General features: G+C 48.6%; 1 protein-coding gene across 3 annotated transcripts; it reads right to left on the bottom strand.

The window, feature by feature from the left end:
* Nucleotides 1-1,156: 1,156 nt before the first annotated feature.
* On the bottom strand, nt 1,157-19,420 carry KATNB1 (katanin regulatory subunit B1). Of its 3 annotated transcripts, none has more exons than XM_076349597.1 (20): nt 19,213-19,420; nt 18,852-19,067; nt 16,069-16,199; nt 13,811-13,928; nt 11,913-12,013; nt 11,341-11,382; nt 10,550-10,633; nt 9,449-9,564; nt 8,851-8,922; nt 8,442-8,592; nt 7,820-8,007; nt 7,558-7,691; nt 6,703-6,753; nt 6,452-6,528; nt 5,672-5,791; nt 4,521-4,670; nt 4,111-4,187; nt 3,660-3,734; nt 2,797-2,913; nt 1,157-2,175 (listed from the first exon to the last, which is right to left on the bottom strand). In XM_076349597.1, exons 2-20 carry the CDS (start codon nt 18,889-18,891, stop codon nt 2,043-2,045), a joined length of 1,977 nt encoding a protein of 658 aa, XP_076205712.1. In that variant the 5' UTR covers nt 18,892-19,067; nt 19,213-19,420; the 3' UTR covers nt 1,157-2,042. The 3 variants fall into 3 exon arrangements, with proteins under 3 accessions (XP_076205712.1, XP_076205714.1, XP_076205713.1); XM_076349599.1 differs by having other exon boundaries at nt 7,558-7,688; XM_076349598.1 differs by lacking the exon at nt 19,213-19,420 and having other exon boundaries at nt 18,852-19,081.
* Nucleotides 19,421-21,000: the final 1,580 nt, after the last annotated feature.

Raw genomic sequence — 21,000 nt, 5'->3', positions numbered from 1 at the left:
CAGGGCGGGTGCTCCCTCCTGCACTGCTTGCACAGCCTCTCCCCCACAGCTGGAGAAGCCCCTTGAATCCCTCCTCTCGCAGCTGTCTCTGGGCCAGCCTGGCAGCACAGCCCCCCAGACTGCAGCTATTGGGCTCTCTTAATTAGCGGGAGGAATTAAACCATAAGCCAGCTCCAGCGCTGCAGCACCTTGCTCCATCTCGTGCTTCTCCCAGCTCTGTGGGCTGTTCAGGGCTGGAGGCAGGCGGAGCCCTTTTCACACCTCGATCAGTTCCAGGCACGGGATTGTCCCCAGAGAGGCCCCAGATGAGGCAGCAAGGGGCTGCAGCACAGGCGGGACAGGTGACCGTGAGTTCCCTGGTGCTCGAAGCAGGCAGCATCTTCAGCCCCAGTCATGCTGTCCTGCAGTGGCACATTGCCAGGGCCTCTTGCTGCATGAGCCACCACCAGAGCCACCTCCTCCAGAGCCATGGAGCAGAGCAGGACGCTCCCCTTCGTTCCTAAAATCTGACCGTGTTTGGGTGAAGTATCAGCGAGGTAGGGATAGGCTTTAGCTTTCCTGCTGGCCCCGCTACACGCACCTGAAACAGCCTCCTGCATCCCCAAACACCAGCGGCTGTCTCAAGAGCTCACAGAGAACCACGTAGACAAAACACTGCACCCCCGTGTGCCGCTACCTCGAGATCTGCTAGAGATCAGGTGGGGAGAAGAGATCTGCATCTGGCCAGGGAACGGACAAGCCACAAACGATGAAGTTCCTCTTTGGGGTGGGAACTACCCAGCAAGAGTGAAGCCTCCTCCAGGGTTTCAGCAAGCCACCTGGCTAGTGCCATCTCTCCAACTTGCTCACCGCAGCCTCCCGGCAGGAAGGGTGAGAACGGCCAGCTTCCTCATGGGAAACACAGGGAACAGAGCCCTGCTTTCCCTGGACGCTCCCAGCCAGGAGCTGTGCCAAGGTGAACAGTACTTCAAGAGATTCAGGCATTTAACACAGCTTTTTAAAAAAAGTTACAAATCTTTTAATAAAATTCATTATAAGTTACAGTTTCCTGGAGAACAGGCTCCAGTGTATAAAATGGGAGACAGGCTGGGAGAAGCAGGGGAAGCACCAACAGGAACCTCTTTCCCCACAGGAAAGAAGAAAGAGGGACAGAAAGGTTCTGACAGACATTTATTGGGAAAAAAAAAAAAAACAAACAAAAAAACCTCTAAGAGTGGTCCAGTGAATGTAGAAAGACATTAGTCCATATCCCTCTGTTCCACCACCCTCCCAAATCCTTACCCCCAAAGGCAAACACATACGACAAGTCCTGTTTAAGTCACCTATTTTAACAGATCCAGGTAGACCTCAGTTCCCAGCAACAGTCTGAAGATATTAATCTTCTGTGGCCCAGGGTGCCAGCAGGGATTTTTGAGAAGCCAAGAGACAGCCTCCTCTCAACACAAGTCCTTGAGACTACACCAGGCACGGTGTCCTGGCTCACGTTTGATGAAGCAAGCCAAAGGGGCCGGTCCCACACGGCAGTTGAAGAAGTCCCTTCTGCAGGGAAAGGGCACTCCACCCCACAGCAGGCTTTTGTGGGGCGGACGCTGCAGTCCTCGGCGTGCTGCACGGAGAGAGCGGGGCCAGCCGGCCCCAGCCCACAGAGCCAAGCGACACGAACCGACAGCACACACGGGTGAAGGATGGGCGACAAGCAGGTTTGGAGCCCTCCTGTCAGGGAAAGGCCAGCACACAGAGACAGGGCAGCCAAGAGCTTGATGCTGAGATGAAGAGCTGAAATGAAGCTGCTTCCCTACAGGGGCTTTGCGGGGCCCTCCGCCAGCCAGGTCCTCTCACGCAGCACAGGCATCTCTCCAACTCGGGTCCTCCATCCAGCCCGTAAGGCACTGGGGCTGGGCAGGCGACCCACCAGCGAGATTCCACTTCCCTACCATGCTGTGGGGGGGAAGATGGAGACATGGAGAGAGATGAAAGCCAGCCAGACCAAGAGCAGAGGGGAGCTTGGCCACCTGTGTTTGCACGTGAGGAGGTGGCGGCTGTCACTCCAGGACAGCCATGAGGAGATGCAGTTCCCGAAAGGCACTACCATGGCGGCCACTGAGCCCAGACTTGTTCTTGACGATGTTGCTGATGTTTTTCAGCTGCTTGTAGCACAGCTTGCATTTATGGAGCCTGAAAAAAAAAAAAAAAGAAAACAGATAGCAGACACAGCACGAATCCTCAGCTGCCCAAGAGATGTGCTTGTTCCTGTAGTGCCAAAGATGCAAGTCAAGCAGGAGAGAAAACGCAAGCCCTGCAAATGGCCTGGAAGAGGCTGAAATGTGAGCACGGCTCTGCAGAAACACCATGTATTCAGCCCACGTCCTGATGACACAGGAGAATGGCATCCACATAAGAGCTTTTTCACTCCTCCTTCCCCCTTTGGCAGTAAAGTCCAGGGAGGAAGGAGGTGCTGGTTTTTGGAGGGCCAATTCTCAGAGCAGAGCCATCCTGTGAATGAACTGGAAATCCAGGGCCTGGCTGACAACTCGTGTCTTGTGAGGTAGAGGGTGAAGCCACAGGGTGGTTTTACTCTTGACATACTCGCACTTTGTTTAGATATGACTCAATACACAGTGACAGAGGGAAAAGCAGTCCTTGGTCTTTTTCTCAGAGCAGGAGGGTTTGGTGTTTGCAGACAAAAGGGAAGGCAAGCCCAGTCTAGTATCAAAGCCTCGATGGCGAGGAGCAAAGCTCACCCAAGAGAAAGGCTGGTTCAAAAAGGGAGCAAGTGGAAGTGAGTAAGCGCCTCACCTTTCCTCTCTGGTGATGTCCACTCCGACAGAAGGTGGTGCAGCAAGGATGTCTGTGATCAGTGGCAGGAATCTCTGGAGAATGAGTTTCAGGGAGGTGCAGCCAGTCTGCACGTAACTGAAAGACAAACAGAATCGGGTCTCACTTGAATTTCCTTCCTTTCCTCCCAGCACAAAACCCTCACTCACATCCAGTCACCGGGGATAATCTACTCAAATGACCCCCCCCTTCCACCACCTGTAATCTGGTAAGGAGAGCAACAGCCAAGTACCAACATGGTCTTGGTTCGAGTCAAGACTGACAAAGTGAGCCCTTTCGAAAGGTCCTGGCATATACCCTGCTCAGTGGGACCTTTCTGCTCAAGAGCAGAGACATCCTGCCGAGGGGACTTGGCAGGAGCCTCTCTTCCGGTAGGAAGGAAGGGCAGAAACTCCATCTGAGAGAGAGGCTGCATTTTTTTTGCCACCTAACGATGAGGTTCAAAGCAATCTTCCAAGTGACCCTAAGGCTGTTGCGGGACTTCATTCCCCCTTGTCCCAAGTCGACAGTTACATTCCCATCAGCCCGCAGAGCCCGCTTATTCTACAGCGATTTGACCCCTCCTGGCTGCCAGAGCTGCCTTCAATCCAACACACCTACGCCAAATCTCAATACCCTTGCTCCTCTTGCCCATGCATACTTTCCATATCTTTTCCCACACACGCTTGGCAACTCCACTGCTCTTTTCCAGGCATCGTATCAGCATTATACTGTATCTGCTGTGATTCTTCAGGATTTTCTTTCAGCTACAAAATACCCAGTGGAGCTCTCCTGTGAATATCCACACCTTGTCCCCCAAGCACACCATGTTCTTGGGGCCTCACCTTTCATATTTACTTTGGAGTAGTTTCTCTATCTGTGGCAGGACTATAGTACACAAATCCAGCTTCCACAGAGACCTGAAAACAAAAGGACACATTCCGAGACCGGGGACCGAGGCTTTACAAGGCTCAAAAAGCCCAGGCAGCGACACGAGGTTTACTGAGCAAGTTCACTGACTCCCCCTTGTGATAGAAAGTAGCAGGTTCTCACATATTTTATTGACTCTCAGCAGAATCGCTTTATGAAGCCCTAAGACTTCGATTTTCCTTGCAAGACATCATTTGCCTACAGAAAAGGCCCCATACAACTCCAGCAGTTACTGGCACTGCAGACTTGAAATGCATTTCACGCTGCCATGGCCCACTGGACACAAGGCAGGTAGAATGCAGCGCTCCCAACACCCAGCCAGATGGCTCTCGGGTATCCCAGGGGCTGCCCCCACCCAGGACTCACGCTTTTTGGTTGACAATATTCAAGAGGTCCACAACAACAGACAGATCGTTGATCGCCACTGCAGAGTCCACAGAGTTCTGAGAGAAAAGGGGAAGAAGGAGTCATCTATTGCAAAGCTCAAACTGGCTAGACTAAAGCAACTGATATCAAGTGCCGCTTTTCAAAAACACGGCAGAGGAAACACGGAGCTGGCTAGGGAAGAGAAGATAACTCTCGCATGAGAAAGTTTTCTCCATGTTTCTTTGTGACCATTCAACCGCAGGTGGGACACGGCAGCACTCTGCGGTGCACCCCTGGGGACAAAAGCTGTGAGACCCTGCATTTTGTGTAAGAGGCAGAATCAGCCCCAGACAAGCCAAGAGGTGCTCAGTTGCTCCCCTCACGAGCCTCGGGTGTCTCCACATCCTTGCCTTGATGTCACCGGTGCTCCATACAGCCCGCACGGTGTCCAGATTCTTGTGGCGGCTGGTGAGTACCACACACATGGTCTCGTGGCCTTTCCTGATCTGGGACATGGCTTCCTCGTCCACGAGCTCAGTCTGGCTTTGGTTTTTCACAGCCTGAAAGTACAGATGCCAATGGAGGAGCGGTAACAGAGCAGGATGGCACAGAAGGGTAGGAGCTTTCTCTGGCCTAGGTGAGAACTAATTTTGGTGTACAGAGGGGACAGTAAATACTGACTTCCTTGCAGATCATTTTATAAACATTTTGAAACAGAAATGCTCAAATTTGTTCCAATTTCAGCTACTTCTCTTCTGCCTCTTCTACTGCGTCAATCACAAACACATTCGAAGCTTTGGAAAAACTCTCAAAATTGAAAAAAGTGAATTAAAAGTAAGCTTTCAAAACCAGTATGTTTTGATAAAGAAATGTTTTCATGGAAACCCTGTTTTTTATGTGAAATGTTCATCTGAAATCAACAAATTTTATTACAAAGCATAAAACTTGCACAATTTATTAGACTCTCAATTTGATTCCCACTGACACCATGCTGGAATCTCCCTTCCTCTGCTCACATTTAGAGTTTGGGATCATGAGAATGCTCTGGTCCTTCTCCTTTTTTGGGACAGGGAATACCCTCCTGCTCAAGGGCCAAGAGGCCTCCAAGACGCAAGAGGGAAAGACTATTGAAATAATTACGTATGTGTAATGGCAGACACCAATTTTCTAAATGAATCACTGTCTAGCATGGGGAATTGTTCAGTGTCTTTGTCTCATCCCTTGCTCTCTGCTTTGATAACACGTTCTTCGTGAGCATGGATCAACGCTGCTGTGTTTGCATCAGCCTGCTGTCAAACGCAATGGGGGCTGGGTCCAACAACCCGGAGGTGCTAATTCCACAGGAACTGCAAGTCAAAGCAGTTGGGAGGTGGGAGAGTAAGCTGGCAAGGGAAGCACCAAGTGAGCAGAGGAAGAGCAGGAGGTAACGTGTTCTCATCAGTACTGAGGACTGGAGGCTGCAGAAAGCACCTAAGACACTCTTTCTGTACCTCAGAGAACCCCCTTTCTGATGCCACCCAACACAGACACCGGCTGGAAACTTTTGTCCAGAGACACTTACTGGTAGAAAGTCAGAGGCCTTCAGGCCAATGGGCTCATTCCTGGCTGCAGGAATCACAGACGGCTCTGTTCTGGTCACAGGAGTTGAGGAGGCAATCGGTGGCCTCTGAACCGGATCAGGCTGCAGGAGAAGTCAGGATAAAAGCTCTAGCAGTAACAATCTGGCCCTAGTCTGATGTCCTTTTTTTCTGGCCTGCTTTCCTCTCACAGCAGGGTCCTAATGCAGAAGCAGTCTCCAATTTGCTAGCATGGTTTAAGAGGCAATAAAGTATCTCTCAGGTACATGCCAAGATGCAATTAAGGTTTGCAAAGAACACGGAGATGCCCCAGCAGAAGTGCCAAGTGCTGTCGTTATCAGCATCTAAAATTAGGGCAATGGGCCATGGCCAGCCTGAAGGTGAAGAGAGAATTCTAAAGAAGCCAGTATAATGTATCCTGGCCCATCGGCTGCTTGCAGTTTTGGCTACAAAATAGCCTCAGTTCAAGCACTTGGAGAAATCTGGCACTTGGTTCTCTTTAGAGTGCCCCGATTTTGAGATGCAAGGAGAAACACCACTGCAAGTGCGAGAAGCAAACAAAAGCAATAGAGCCATCGCCTGTTGGAGGCTTGGCCTTCGATTCTACTGCTTAGGCAAGACACGTGGCAGGACAAAGACCGGAGCTGCACTTTTACTGCTCTTCAGTAAAGGAATCAGCTTGATTAGAAATCATAAAGTCTCCAGCACCCACATCTTTCACGGTGGGAGCATGAACAGCTATTAACAGATCATGCAGTACGTACAAGTTCTTGCTTTGGCAACGGGGTCTGGACATCTGCAGCTTGGCTGGACTTGACTGCTTCCTTTGCGGTTACGGGCTCTACCGAGATGGGAAGAAGTGGGAAAGCAGAAACTGATTATTCCTTTCAAGAGAAGCTGTGAGCAAAGGTTCTGTATAGCTAGACTACAAGTAGTCATTTCTTCAGACATGCAGCTCTCCCTCTTTTCAGGGCCATTAACCCCATTCCCACCAAGGGCTCATTTTCATACGCACCATCCTCAGGAGGGGCTGGAAAGGGCTCGTTGTTTCGAGGAGGAGTTCGACCTACAGAAAGAGAGAAAAAAAATAAACAAAGGAGCATCCAAGGCTACAGATTAGTGATAGGTCAACCTTGGAGCTGGGAGATCTCCAACAACTCCACAGATTAGGGCAATCAGTGATACTGCAAGCAGAGTTATCTCCTTCAGACCTTGATGCTATTGTTGAGTTTAGCCAAAGGCTTTCAGCCTTCATGGACGGGAGGGATAAAACCGGCCCGTGTAGTTCATTGCTGCTGTAGAGGTGTGAAGCACAAGAAAAGGCACTATCACAACAAACTATATTCCCGCTAAATTGATTTACATAAGTAAATCAAAATAATGACCATTAATTCCTTAGAAAGACTAATCTCACTTTTCTTATTTACATAAAAATGAGATACAGGCATTGCACTATGCCTCCTAAACAATAATCTCTGCTTTAAAAAAACATTTTGCCTTTCCTTCTTTAATGGAGGCTGCTGATTTTATACATATCAAAATTCTAAGTTAATAAAGATCCCATAACACAGTAGTCCTTTCTAATCAGGACAGGAAGGCAGCATGCTTACAACGGAGCTCTGGATTCTGAGCCAGACTTTGACCAGACATCACTGCACCCTAGTAAAGGCGCCACCTTCCAGCAGTTCACCAGCATGATCTGTGGTTCAGAGTCCAAGCACAGAATATTAAATAAAAGTTTTCTAAACTCTCCCAGTCACAGCTGAAGCCTCTATTATAGTAAGCCAAAGCTCACTTCTACTGAACCAGTTTAGCGCCTACAGCTCTAATCCAAACAACATGCAAAAGCACAATAAACCCTGGTACTGACAGATAGCGTTCTTGGGCTGGAAGATCTCTTTGTAATCCTCCGGGTTCTGGATCTCAGCCTTTGATTCCTTCTCATCCCGGTCATCTTCACTGCTGGGACTGCGCCTCTCGCTCTCCGAGTTATGCTTCACTCTGCTGTGGAAAAAGAGATGCTGTCAAGGGCAAGTCATATGGACTCTGTCAGAGAGAGAGAGAGAGCGCACTAAGCTCCTTGTACATTTCCTTAAAATCTTGAAATTCAACAAGCCAGCAGATTCTCTTACCTTTGTGGCTTGCTGCAGCTAGTTGAGGGCCTGTCATAGATGCGGCGAAGGGAGGACCCCGTGGGGGTAGGTGGCACAAGAGGCTCATCGTCCCTGATCAGCCCATGAGGAATGGAACCCGATTTTGTGATTCTGCTGAGATCCACAACGAAGGAAGAGACTGTGCTTTGCGCAAAGGAAACTCCTATCTGCAGAGGCAAAAGATCAAGGTTATTCACCAGGGAGCAGGGTGCACGCCAGCCTTTTTGAGAACAGGCATGATGGAGTGACCCTGAGCAACCGTGCTTGAGAATTTCTCAGTTCAGTGCTCTGACTTTTTCAATTGGAACCTGCCAATGTTTTATGAAAGGGTATGATAAAACTTTTGCCAAGCATAGTTTCTAAATACTGGTCAAACCAAGCCGCAGTTCTTTCCTCCAGAAGCCAAAGAGAGCACGAAGCAGAGCACGAGGCTGCTGAAAGCAAAAGCACACAAGCTCTGTCTAAGTGCTGGGCACATTGCAGGCCCTGGCCACTTACAGTTGGACATAAGCTTAAAGGTCAGAAGGCCTGCAAGGAGGCAGGAGGATTTTATCTCATGTTTCACAGCCGCCTCCCCACCTCCTCAGGAGCAGTGGCTTACCAGCTGGTTGTTGCAGATAGATAAGTCAGCTACTTTCCCCCAGTTCACCAAGACCACATCAAAACAGCGCTCTGGCTCCCAGCCGTACACACGCAGCGAATCCTGGAAGCCACTATACAAGCAGCAGCCATCTGGGTTGAAGAGCACGCACCTGGGAGGAAGGCAGGTGGAGAATTAGGCACAGCTTCCCAACCTTGCTCAGTCCTACAAGGACCCCAGGGCTCTATCCCTGACTTCACTGAACGCCTCCAGCCCCGTTTCTAACAATGAACCTACCAATGTGGTGTTCACCTGTGCAACATCTCCAGCAGCCCAAACTTCTCCCCAGTAAAGGCTCTCTTTCAGGAAATCCTCCTTTCACCCCCACTTTAGTCTCTGCCTAGTACACTGCAGAAGGAATTCAATATACCTGACAGGAGTAGCCTCCTCTTCAATACAGCTCACAACTTGAAACTTCTCCAAGTCCCAGAACCGAACAGTCCTGTACACACAACAGAACAAAAATCATCGCTCATCCCTCTAGAAATCTGCTGTAGAATCCAGTATTGAAATAATACGCTAATAGCTAGAATGACTTTCGCTGTTGTGCACATAGATGAACCTACACAGAAGGCTAGTCTAGCTAAGATCTGTGAATCCAGCCACACATGCTTAGAGGCTCTAGATACGGATAGGTATGTAGAGCTGACCCAGAGCTAAGAGGACACCCTGCTAGCTGAGCAGGACTGCTTGCTGTTCAGATAGGACATCAGCTGGATTAGTGAGATGCTTGAAGCTATCGCACTGTTTTCTAGTGGGGTAGAAGGTGCCATCGATTTTGGATGCAAAGGCAAGATCACCATGTTCTGCACATCACAGATGTGATGTGCTGCTGGCTAGATGTCAGGCTCTTGCAATGGCAGGTTTGAGTGGTGCGATACTCCTATTTTCTACGTTCCTAAAAGGAAGGGCATCAAGAAAGGGAACCGACGTATACAATTCCCTTCTTTCTCCCTCCCCTTCTGTACCTGTCAGAGCTGCCAGAAGCCAAAAGGTATTCATTGGGATGGAATTCAACTACGTTTACTGGGCCGGTATGTCCTGTAAACTCAAACATTATCTTCCCAGCAGCCAGATCCCACAGCTGGAAGAAGGAAAGAACAGAGACATTCTTGAAAAGATTTAACGTTAGAGAATTCCAATACACTTTGGATTTCCTTGTACTGGCAATCTTCTAACCCTTCTCCCCCTCCAAGAACAGACTCAAGTTTGTCAAAGAAAGCAGTGATCAGGAAAGGAGTACCGTCCCAGTCATTTAAGGCTGCATTTTTTTTTTATCATCATCTTTTTTTTTGGCATTCTCTTTTAAATTTTCCATTTAATTTGTCCCCTAGAAGTTTCTGGTTTATATTTAGAGACTGGGATAAAATACAGCAGTTCCACCTGTCCCCCCCACAAAAGCAAACAAACAAAAATCCAAAAGCTCTGAATCCCTTAGCAATTCATTCTTCCCGTGCTCTAGTCTCCACTGAAAAATCCAGAGTGAAATGACTGATCAGTTTATTTCATGTGAAGCTGAAAACAAAAATCAGTCCTTCGCCCACATTCCTCCATACCACATCTGAAACAACTGAAGTCACTGTTTCAGTCGATACTTTTCTGAATTCCTTCTCTTGCTCTGCTCAGTCCTGACAGCAATTTTCAGACTGATAATCACGTGCAATGTGTATGATAGCACACCCCTACTGAATTAACTGAGCAGAGCCAGAAATTGGTATGGTAAAGCAACGTGCTGTGGACAACTCATTCTGTAACATTTACTGAGACGACCGAGGCCAATGTTCAGGTATCACAACTCCACCACCATCAAAACTTGAACTTTCACGTGCATAGTGCCAACATGTCTGTTGGATAAGTGCATTTCAGCACATGCAGCTCTTTCCTGGATGTTGTGGGCCACTGGACATGGTCCTCATAAACAGACTGGTCCCTGCAAAGCCACAGGGCTCAGCTGGCTGCCTAATGAACTGAAGGTGTTTATGAGCAAGTGCTGGTAATGCCTGGTAAAAAGACGATCCCAGCATTCCTATGTGCCACGAGCACATAAGGAGAGTGTCACAATAAATTACCTTCACAGTGTGATCATCAGCAGCAGAGGCTAACCATTTCCCATCAGGACTAAAGCGGAGACATCGAACTGCTTCTGTGTGACCCTGAAATGAGAAAAATAAATAGGTTTGGGTTTTTTTTTTTTGCTTTTCTTCCTTTAGAGGGAATTCTGGCTTTTGTCTTTCAATCCTATAAAATAAAATGAAATAAAATGAAATCAGGTAACTGTTTCACAGAGCCCACAGCTCACAGAACACTAAACACTACGCTCAAGAGCTACACCCATCCACACAAAATGAGTGTAATCCCTCTCTTCTAGACATTTCTGTCATCAGTTTAAGTACGGTAAATGCACATCTGGCTTAATTAATAAGAATCAATTTTAAATTACACAGATTTATGGGTGGTCAGATAGAAGTGCTGTGCCATTAAGTTGATTTCTAAATGAAATTAATATACGGCAAGTTCTTTGGGTAGAAAAAGGCCCCAAGAACAGAACCATCTCAGTGCAGCGGGGACTTGCATGGTAGTATCAGGCACAGTATAAAGAAACACTCATGGATGCTCTCCATCCCCCACTGAAGCCAGCCAGACTATAGTACATTAACTCCTATGATATCCATTTCATATTCCCATACAGTTCACAGAGGCCCGCAGAGGTTTGCCAGGCCACTTCACAAATTGTGCAGATCTTATTTTCATACTGGAAAACTAGGGAGTTAATCGTATGTAATGACTTTAAGGTCTGCTCACAAGTCCTCGACAGAAATCTTTCTTCCCTCTTTGCCTGAAAACTAATGAAGCATTTTACCTTGTACCTGAAGACACAGCCTTTTCTTCTTACATCCCAGAGCTACAGGGAAGAAAAGCAAACAAAAGATATGCTTAGAGCAGTGTGCGGGGAGCCCAAGAGTCCCGTCAGAACAAGAGCTCTCCCTGTCACCAAGCTGATAGACACTGCAGAATGAAAACACTGAAGGGGCTGTTGAACCCATTTGCTTCAGGGGTACCTAATTCCCCAATCGAGAATCACTTCTGTAAGGTGTTTCTGACTACAGAAGCTGTTCCTACAGTCAAATACCAGCCTGATGAAGCATATGCAATCCACAGCAATCCGGACATCTGCGCTTGCTGACACCGGGTTTCGGCTGGCACCTTACTCGGAGCCACATTCCACAACAGAGGAGTCACACTCATGAGTTACCACTGTGAAAATACATGCACGAATTTCACAAGCACTCGCAAATACACCTGCCCACACACATGGAAATGATGATGTACAGCATCTACATCTACAGCTTGGCACAGAACATGTTCTGGCACCCTTCAAAACAAAGATACTGCAAGTAAAGAGGGCAATCTCTAGGGGAAGCTGGGTTTTACCTTAATGTTTGTGTCCAAAGAGCCAGATGCCACAAAGCTTCCAAAAGGATGGAAATCGAGGCTGCAGATATTCGCTTTGTGACCAAGTAAGGTACGAAGAACTGGGAAAAGGAGCAGCAGAGCAGGGAGAAGGAAGAGGGAGCAAATATTTAGTAGTTCATTTCCTCCAGACACCATGCAGAAGTTTAGCCATACCATCCTCACCGTTAAGCACATGCTAATACAACGTACACTACACATGCTACACATTGTTTATTCATCTGTATACCCTATTTTATGGAAATGTTTCCGACTTTACCCTTGCAATGCAAAGAAACAGCAATAGAGGGCCCATGTTCAACGATCCTAATTAAAGTCCTGTCCTTAGGTGTGGAAACTATGAATAAAACTCCAAAGGTCTCCGTTCTGAAATTAAAACTAAAAAGCCACACTTTGAGGCAGCTGTCAGGCGGTGTATCTTTCCACTTGTTACAAAGAGAGCAAAAGGGCACGAGGGGAACAGTTTTAGCCAGGAAGTGAAAGGGACATTTGATTGCCTGCATCGTTCACCTTGCAGCTATTAGACAGACCCTTTCCCAGGACTCTGCACCCCCGTCCAGGCACAAGCCTGACTTCTACCTCTTAGGTTCCAATATTCGCCCTGGACTCCTTCAATCGCCCCTTGCAAGAAGCATCCCAAAGACTGGGAAAGGACGCTTAGGAAGCATGAGACAAAGAAATGATCACAGTGTTTCAGCAAGTCATCAACCAAGTAACACCCCTTGTAATTCTGGAAACCAGAAAGGACCAGTAGAACTGGTACACCATATCTCTGAAAGCAGAGACGAATGGAGAACTCAACTTTGAGGAAGAAAAATTGCTCAGATAATAACAAGGGCAATCTCTCTCCATCATCCGTCATCTGCAACAGTCTGATGATTCCCCTGGCAGAAATTAGCTCTTGAGCCAGACCTGGAGTGGTCATTTGCACAGACACTGGCTCATAGGTCTCCTACTAAATTCAGCCAGATCAGTTACTCTCCACTGGTAGAGCCAAACTATTTTATAACTGAACTGATTCTAACAGAATGACAAAGTGCTTTTTATTATTTATGCCACCTGCTGTTTGCCTTCTTAGCTCAGCCAGTGTAAATCTATTTTCATTACACATTCTTTCTATGAACAAGCAACAACCTATAAGAAATATTCAGTCATTTTATGGTATTCCTGCTGGAATGCACTCAAGTGATTCATGATATCTTTGCAAACTTGTTCTAGGATTTGAGAAAAATGCAATAAATAAAGCATGACTCAACAGTCGGTCTTTAAAGGATCAGAGCTTGATGAGTACATAGCTTTTACGATTTATTAAAAATTAGGTCTTTGTCTATTTATATGGCCATGCAAGAGCAGAAGAGGAGAAAAATCACTTGAGGAAAAAAAGACAAGTTAGAACCTAAGAACGAGAACAAGAGGTCAGCAAGCGGCGGATTCCTGCACTTGTGCAGAACCTAATATAGTTAATATTTCCAATCTGATTTTAGATCCGTTTATTAAGGTTGACAATTTTAAGCTGAGACTCTAAACACAAATTCTGTATGCCTAGTTACTCTATACATGCTTGGAACCTGATCTGGAACATAGATTTCAACACACTCGGGTTAAAACCTAAAAACTAGTTCCTCAAATCAGTCTCCACAATACACGTACAAATTTCTGCTCGAGTAGGCATACACAGCTATACAGTCTCAGTAGGAAGTGCATAAAAGGCCTCTAAGAGGGATGGAAATTAAGATGAAAGCAACGCCAGGCTCCTGTGCCTTCTTAAGTTGGAAACCTTCTGGGTCAGCATAGATATTAAGCATAAGGATATTCCAAAAAGCGTGCATTAACAGAAGTGAAAACTCATGGAAACGTACTTTTGGCAGCTTCCAGGTCCCAAACTCGAATGGACCCTGACTGGGACCCTGCAACAATGAGTTCCTCGTTTGTATTGATCTGTAGGCTCTCAATGGGCGTCGTATGGCCTGTCAAGCTCTGCAAAGAAAACCACAAGTCACGATCAACAGCTACTGACACAGCCCTGTCCACAGTGGCATTGTTCACGCTCGATCGGTATGTAAAGTATTTAGCCATGCATCAGGGCCACCTGGTTGTGCCACTAATCCTTTTTCCTCATCAGCTACCAGTATGGTAGAGCACCCTAAAGACCATCACTGCATATAGCACCGTGCATGTATCTTCCACGTTACCCCACTTTCTGGGGCACACTGACTAATTTTTAAAGGATGCATCAACAGAGACATGGGTAGTTAAACATTAGGTGCGGATGCCCAGACAAGGTTGACACATGCTTACATTATAAAAATCATGCTGTGCAAGCACAAAGGCGCCGTGTTCGCTCTAAATGGGTCACATAAGTGTCACGAACCGGTTACAAAATCAAAGCGAGAGCAAAAGCAGGGCTACTTCGAAACCTCCACATAAGCAAGGAGCCATACGTTGCTGCCAGCAATGGGTGTCACAGTGGTAACGTGGTGCTATTACTGAAGTATTAACTTGAGGCATAAGGTAGTAATTCGCATGTATGCAGTTCCTTTCATCCTTGAGCATCTAAAAGCTTACAAATTACATAAGTATTTTGAAAAGGCCAGTATTTAATTAAAACACAAGAATATTTAAAACTAGCTCTAGAAAACCAATACCACTATTGCAGACTTTGTGCTTGCAAATTAAGCAACATTCTATGCTTTACTCCATCCTCAAACAGGTCTTTTTAAATAGCTAAGCTAGCTCTGTGCCTCCCACACACATACAGAGGCTGGGAACGCCAGTTGAAAGCTGCCTGTTCTGATGGGGTTTCTTAGGATTTCACGTGCAACTGAAATCCTCTACATACTCTACAGCTGCAACTGTCACTGCTTAGTGAGAAACAAAGCTCAAACTTGAACCAAGTCGCAATGCTACTTGAAAAGTTCCTCTTTTCCCTCTTCCCCAACACGTAAACATCGGAATCCTAACAATATAAACACTAAAGATGCATTTCAGAGGACAAAATATACAGCACAACCCCAAAAATCAAGATTCTTTTGATACACAAGAAGGGCACAAGTCCTCAGCAGCTCCAGTCAGCCCCCGCCTCTCAGAAACACCAGCTTCTAAGGTCTGTGGTTCCCAGGAAGCGCAGGAGAGCTACAGCTCTCTGCTCCCACAGGAAGGGTACGGAGATATTTAGTCCTTCAACCTTCCTTCTCATGGAAGGCAATACCCTGGTTTCAAACTACTGTCCTGCCACCACCAAGGGCCTGGAAAGACACAGCTTAACAACGCTACGCAAGAAGCACAGCGCTGCCAAAGGTGAGCAACTCCTTTTGCACCCATTTCAACCTCTTTATTTTTCCATTCATTTACTGAGGTTGAGTATAAAGTAGACACATTCTCCTTTTAGCCTTTTTGACCCTACTTTCCCAATTTCTTCCTCACAAGGTTCACACTGGCTAGAGAAATGCCTTCCATTACACAACATTATTGTGTTGTTAATTAAACAAGTGACAAGGGACACTTGCTAAAGATGGTTTTCCACAACACCCACTCAAAGCAAAAGCAATACAGGACAGACATCTGTTAAACATATTTATGGTGCACTTCAGCGATCACTACTGGCGTAACCCTACTCTTTCCAACACGCTGTGCCCAGCGTTACTCTTCCTCAGGCAAGTTAGCAAAGTATTCTGACAAAGTTTGTGCTGGCAGTTAGTGACTGTGGGACAGGTGGGGACGCATCCTGCTGGGGATGTTTCCTGCCGTGGGGGCAAACTCCAGGGTATAAAACTGGCCCCTGTAGCTTGCACTATAAAACTAGCTGATCTTGCACAAAACTCTGCGTTTAATTATCTGTAGCCTGGTAACGGAAGGCACAATAATCATTATCTGAGCAAGCGCTGGCGCAGCTGAAGCAGCCAGCCATCCCAGATTCTCTCTGGAGCAGTGGTCTCACCAGCTAACGAATTCCATCCCTATCTTTAGCTAGAATTCGGTCACCCAGCTTTGTGTCGGTAAACTCTATTCACAAGTCCCACAGGCTACAACCCAACAATTTTTCCCCTCATTCCCCACCCTCCATACCTCAAAATTAATATTGCCATCACCCAAAAGTTGAGAACAGGCCTGTTCTTACCATGATGCAGTTGGGCTTGTTAACTGACCATATGTTGACCCGACAGTCATATCCTCCAGTTGCCAGCAGCCGGCCTGAACTTTTCCCCAGGACTAGTGAGGATACATTGCTGCTGTGAGCTGTGATCTCTTCTGCACAAAACAAAGCAAAGGGTTATTACAGACTAGTATAACAGTTTTCCATGCCATCCCTCCCAAAGGACTAAAAAAATATTCTTCCTCCAGAAAAACTTTCCAGCTTCCACTGGACAAGCTGCAGCAGCCCACAGTTCAGATAAGAAGTCACACTGTTATCTTGCTTGAAACAGCCCTCCTTGGCTCTGTCTGCTGTACTTAAGACACCTGCTGACCAAGCTTCACAACTCCAGTGCTCATGTGGCTTACAGAAAGCATCTTCTCTCACTAGCACCAGCTCGGTAGCTTTTAAAGATTTGCTCAACTGTGGCAACCTGCTCACAGAAGCTGCTTTACCGTCGGTACCTGGGTGGGTCTCAGTAAGCCGAGCTGCCTGAGAAGCTGCAATAATACGCAACAGTCAGAGTCATCTAGCGAAAGGCCCTGTAATCCTGTTCTAGAAAGCAGCAGCAGACCGTCCAACCTGAGAACTGGCAGATTAGCAGCAGTACAGTTTGTTACCTTACACAGAAAAAAAGTCAGACTCAGCAGCAGGGATAGGTGGAGCTCCCTTCTCTGAGCTTTGGCAGAGGCTTCGCTACATTCCCACTATGCAACACAGGTGAAACTTAGCAATGCAGAGTGTGAAACTGTGACAAAGGAAGGATGAATATATATCCAAAAGTGCACAAAAGAACAAATGCGATTGATACTAAAAGACTGTTAAAGAACTGGGGGCTGAGGGGAAGCTCTGACACCGAGAGGGCTTTGCAATGACAGACCTCCAAGGAAGCCTCATCATAAAGAAACAAGTTTGGTGCAAAAGAGAAGCCAAAGGAGCATCTTTGCTTAGACATCTAATTTTCACAGTGGATTTTCAAATCCACTCAAATTTTTGGCAGGGGCTTTTGGCAGATGTATTTACCAATTTCTTCCACTTACAGTTCTCTTCTTTAAAAGTTCATGGGATTTGCGTGCCTAATAGTTATGAAGCTTGTTTGTAAAAAGCTAGGTAGTAATCAATTCAGCTTTCGTTCGGATTGTTTTGGCGGGAGGAGCAATTTGATCACTTTACAGGCAACGCTAATCCAAAAGGATATTAGACAGCTGCCATAATAATTACAGGTACTTTGATGTCAAGCTCTCAGAGTGCTTTTTTGAAAGCAAAACTGCGCAACTTTCACTTTAGCCGGAAAAACACCTTTCAAATTACAAAGGCAACTGGACCGTAAATTACATGAGAAGGGCAAATCTGAAAATATGCTTGTATTGTGTTGAAAGACCAATCTTCCATACAACAACACTAAAGTATGTCTATATACACAGACCTGAAGGTAACAAACAGTACAATTAGTATTAATAGACCAACCCACTAGTTAAAATTGAAAGGATATAGATGCTGAGCATTGCTGCCGAAATGAGTGCGTCAGCAGCTCCACTTCTTCCCTCGTCTTGATTTCATTCTTAATAATATATTGCAAGTTTAAAAGTCATTGCTGAAGCATTCAACCCTGTGTTCCTAAAAGCCAGGTTATAACCCGATGCCAGTCTTGGCCAGATCGCACCATCCTCTCCCTCGGTGAAGTGCCAATTTCCTCAAACCCACAATTGTGGGGGTTTTTTTAATAGAGTATTCATCACCAGATATCACCCACCAGCTCAGTAATACTAAGCTCCTAATTAGCATCGCTGAAACATTTCTAACATTCAGCACGCTTCTTGCTCTAAAGAGGATGCTAAGATGGGGCAGAGCCTAGCAAAAATGAAGACCAAGAACGGAGAATGGAGATTGATCAACTTTCAGCTTTTCCTATAACTGGAGTTTCAGGGATGGGGAGATAACATAGCAAACTGGCTTTCTGCTCAAAAAGATATGAAATTACTAAGTCGATTATCTCGGCTCCCTTAATGTGTTACCAGTCAAGGGTACCGTATTTCTGCTAGCCAACTCCTAGACCTCAAGTCAGTGGTCTAAAGCTCACGCTTCTGCACAGCCGATCACTTCCCGCTGCTTCTAAGCATTCCTCAACAGCCCCTATGAAATTACTCATCAGTGACCAGCGAAGCAGCTAGAAATGGATAGTCAGCAGCTGTTTACTGCTCATTCTGAGGAAAAATAATGGGTGTAAAAGCAGCAGATTCTTACTGTCGCTTGCAAAGCAATTTCAAGAGAATGAGACATACAGGCCCTGCAAAGATCACCTCACCCCTCCTGCAGCAAAGAGCTCAGCGCACCTTCAGTAACAAGTGAGCAGCAATGAAGGCCGACCCCAAACAGGCTAACCTGACACGGAGGGAACTCCCCGCTGCAGCCTGGGCTCTGCGGGGGGCTGCCATCACCCCCTCGGTGGTTCTTGTACTACGTGAGAGTCACATGGGGCTCGCTAGAAATTTCAGATAGCGTTACAGCAACCGATCAGAAAAAATACAGGCCGTGAGCCTTTGAAAATAGCAATGACAAGGCCCTACGCTATTCCACTATGTTGCTATGTTTTCAAAAAGGATTTCTAAGAGTTAAAAATTCCAGTCAGCAACTTGGAAAGAAGGCCGGGGCACCCACACCCAAGGCAGGGATTAGCTGGTTCCCATCACAAACCGCCTCTGCCACCCCCCTTCCAGCTGGGGAAGCTCCTCTGCCCTCCCCCGGGCGGGCAGCCCGGCGACACTCACGCAGCTTCCACGCCGTCTTAGTGGTGACGGCCACGGCCATGTCTCGGCGCGGCGCCTCTCCGACGGGCAGGGCAGAAGCGCCTTCTTCCTCCCAGCGAGGCTCCGCCGCCCGGCCCTGCCTGGGCCGCCTCTCCGCCGGCGCGTCCTACCGCCGCCGGGCCATCCACCCGAGCTTCCCCGAGACCTACTCCTCGCCCGCGTCCCCGCCGCGCCGCCCTGGAGGCAGAAAAACACCGGCCGGGGTTACGGCGACGTCCCCGCCACGCCGGGCCGGGCCGGGAAGGCCGCGACCAGGCGGCGAGCAGGGGGCGGGGGCCCAGCCCGCCGCCCGGCCCGGCGGCGGCGCGGGGCGAGGCCTCACCGCTGACGGCCATCACGGCAGCGACGGGCCAGCGGGGAGCCCCGCGGGCGGTGCCGGGGGGCGGGCGGGAAGCGCTCCTCGGGCCGTCGCAGGAGCAGCGGGCGGCGCCCGGAGGGGCCGGGGGGACGCTTAGAACGTTGGCTAGCGGCGGTGCTCGGCAAGAACTGCCCGGCCGCCCCGCCTCTACCGGCGGCGGCCCCGGCAGCCCCGCACCTCCACCCCCCCGCCCCTCCGGCGGCGGCGCCGCCTGACAACCGGCCCCTCACAACAAACCTGGGCCGCGCCGCGCCCCGCCTCCGCCCGGCCGCCGCCAATCAGAGCCGCCGCCCCCCAGCCACTCCCCGGCGTCGCTGCGCCCTGCCGCGCCGCGCCCGGCGGTTGCCCGGTTTCCGCACGCCGCTCGGCCAATAGGAGCTGAGGGACGGGCGGTTGCCTTAGCGACCGCAGAGCGGCCGGCCATTCGCAACGCAGCTTCTTGGCGGAGCCTTTCAAGCACGGCCAATAAGGAGGGCGGCACGCTGGAGCTGCGGGGCCGCCATTTCGCGGCGCGGCGGGGCGGAGCTGGGCCGCCCTGAGGGGCGGTGTCGGGGAGTGGGGCCGGGCGCTGCCTCTTCTGGGCTGGCGGGGAGCCTGCAGCAGCCCCTTAGCCTGGAGCTTCCGTGGAGGCAGCCGAGAGGTCCTTCCCCGGCCTTCTACCTCAGGGCCCTCCGGCGGCCGAGGCGGTTGTGCGCCTGGGCTGTGGCCGGTGTGTCTCCAGGAGGCGATTCCCCTCGCCGGGTGTCACGGGCGCAGCCCTGGTGGGAGTGGGGCTGCCGCCGTTCCCCCTTTCTGTGTCTCTTTGCCAGGCAGCGCTGGCACCAGCTCCTCCTACTCCTGCTTCCACCGGCAAGTCAGGCCCGCCGGGGCCTCGGGTCGGTTTTCCTCCTGGCAGAGCCTCGCTGGGCACCCTCACGGCCTGGCTGAGATGGGTCACACTGCTTCTACTCTTTCCTCCCTGCATCTGAAGCCAATTACTCCCATCAAAAGAGGAAATCGCATTAGTTTGATGCTAGTCCTTGATAATACGTATTAGCTGATTTTTTGGCAGCTGCTATGTCCCTAGTGCCTGTAAAAGGATTTTTAAATTAATTTGTTCTGGTGTCTCGTCTGGTATTGAATTAACACTGATGAGTTCATAACAACAGGCTTGCTTGCTCCTTTTTTCTCTTTAGAGACCTTAGGGTTTCCTTTCTCCCCAGTTCGCTGAGGTCCCTCAGTCCTTCAGCAGTTCCTGGTCCTTGTGATTTGGAAATTGTTTTGGCTAGTTCCTGACATTCCTGGTGTTCCTCTTCAGTAGTGTGTTCCTATTGGAATACCTCTCTGTCTCAAAGAGTGAGCTGTTCTGAGCTTTCTCAGCTTTCTTTCCTGGCCTGTTTCTATCTGTGCTAGGTCGCCACGTTAGCCAAGCATTGATGGAGGGATGCGGAGCTGTCAGTGTGTTGGCATGAAATGGGCTGCTGCCGTTGTTGAATGGCTTGGAACACGATGTACTGTCGTGAACCATCTCAAGAGCTCCAGAACTGGGAGCCGGGAGGCCCGGGCAGACCCAGGGATTTGCTGTGACGGGTGTCAAACACTGCAACTGTCTCCCACAGGAGATGCTGAATTCCCTGCTCTCCATTTCTGAGCCCAAAATGGAGTGCATCCTTCAAGCGACACCTAATTTAATAGCCTCTCTAGAAGGATAATTTGGTATGTTTTAATGACCTATGATATTCAGATTAGGCATAATGAGCTGATGGTGGCTTT

This window comes from Aptenodytes patagonicus, chromosome 11 (genome assembly GCF_965638725.1).
Source record: "Aptenodytes patagonicus chromosome 11, bAptPat1.pri.cur, whole genome shotgun sequence".
NCBI classification, from domain to species: domain Eukaryota; kingdom Metazoa; phylum Chordata; class Aves; order Sphenisciformes; family Spheniscidae; genus Aptenodytes; species Aptenodytes patagonicus.
Note: the sequence above shows the minus strand (reverse complement) of the source record. Positions and strands in the feature narration are given on the sequence as shown.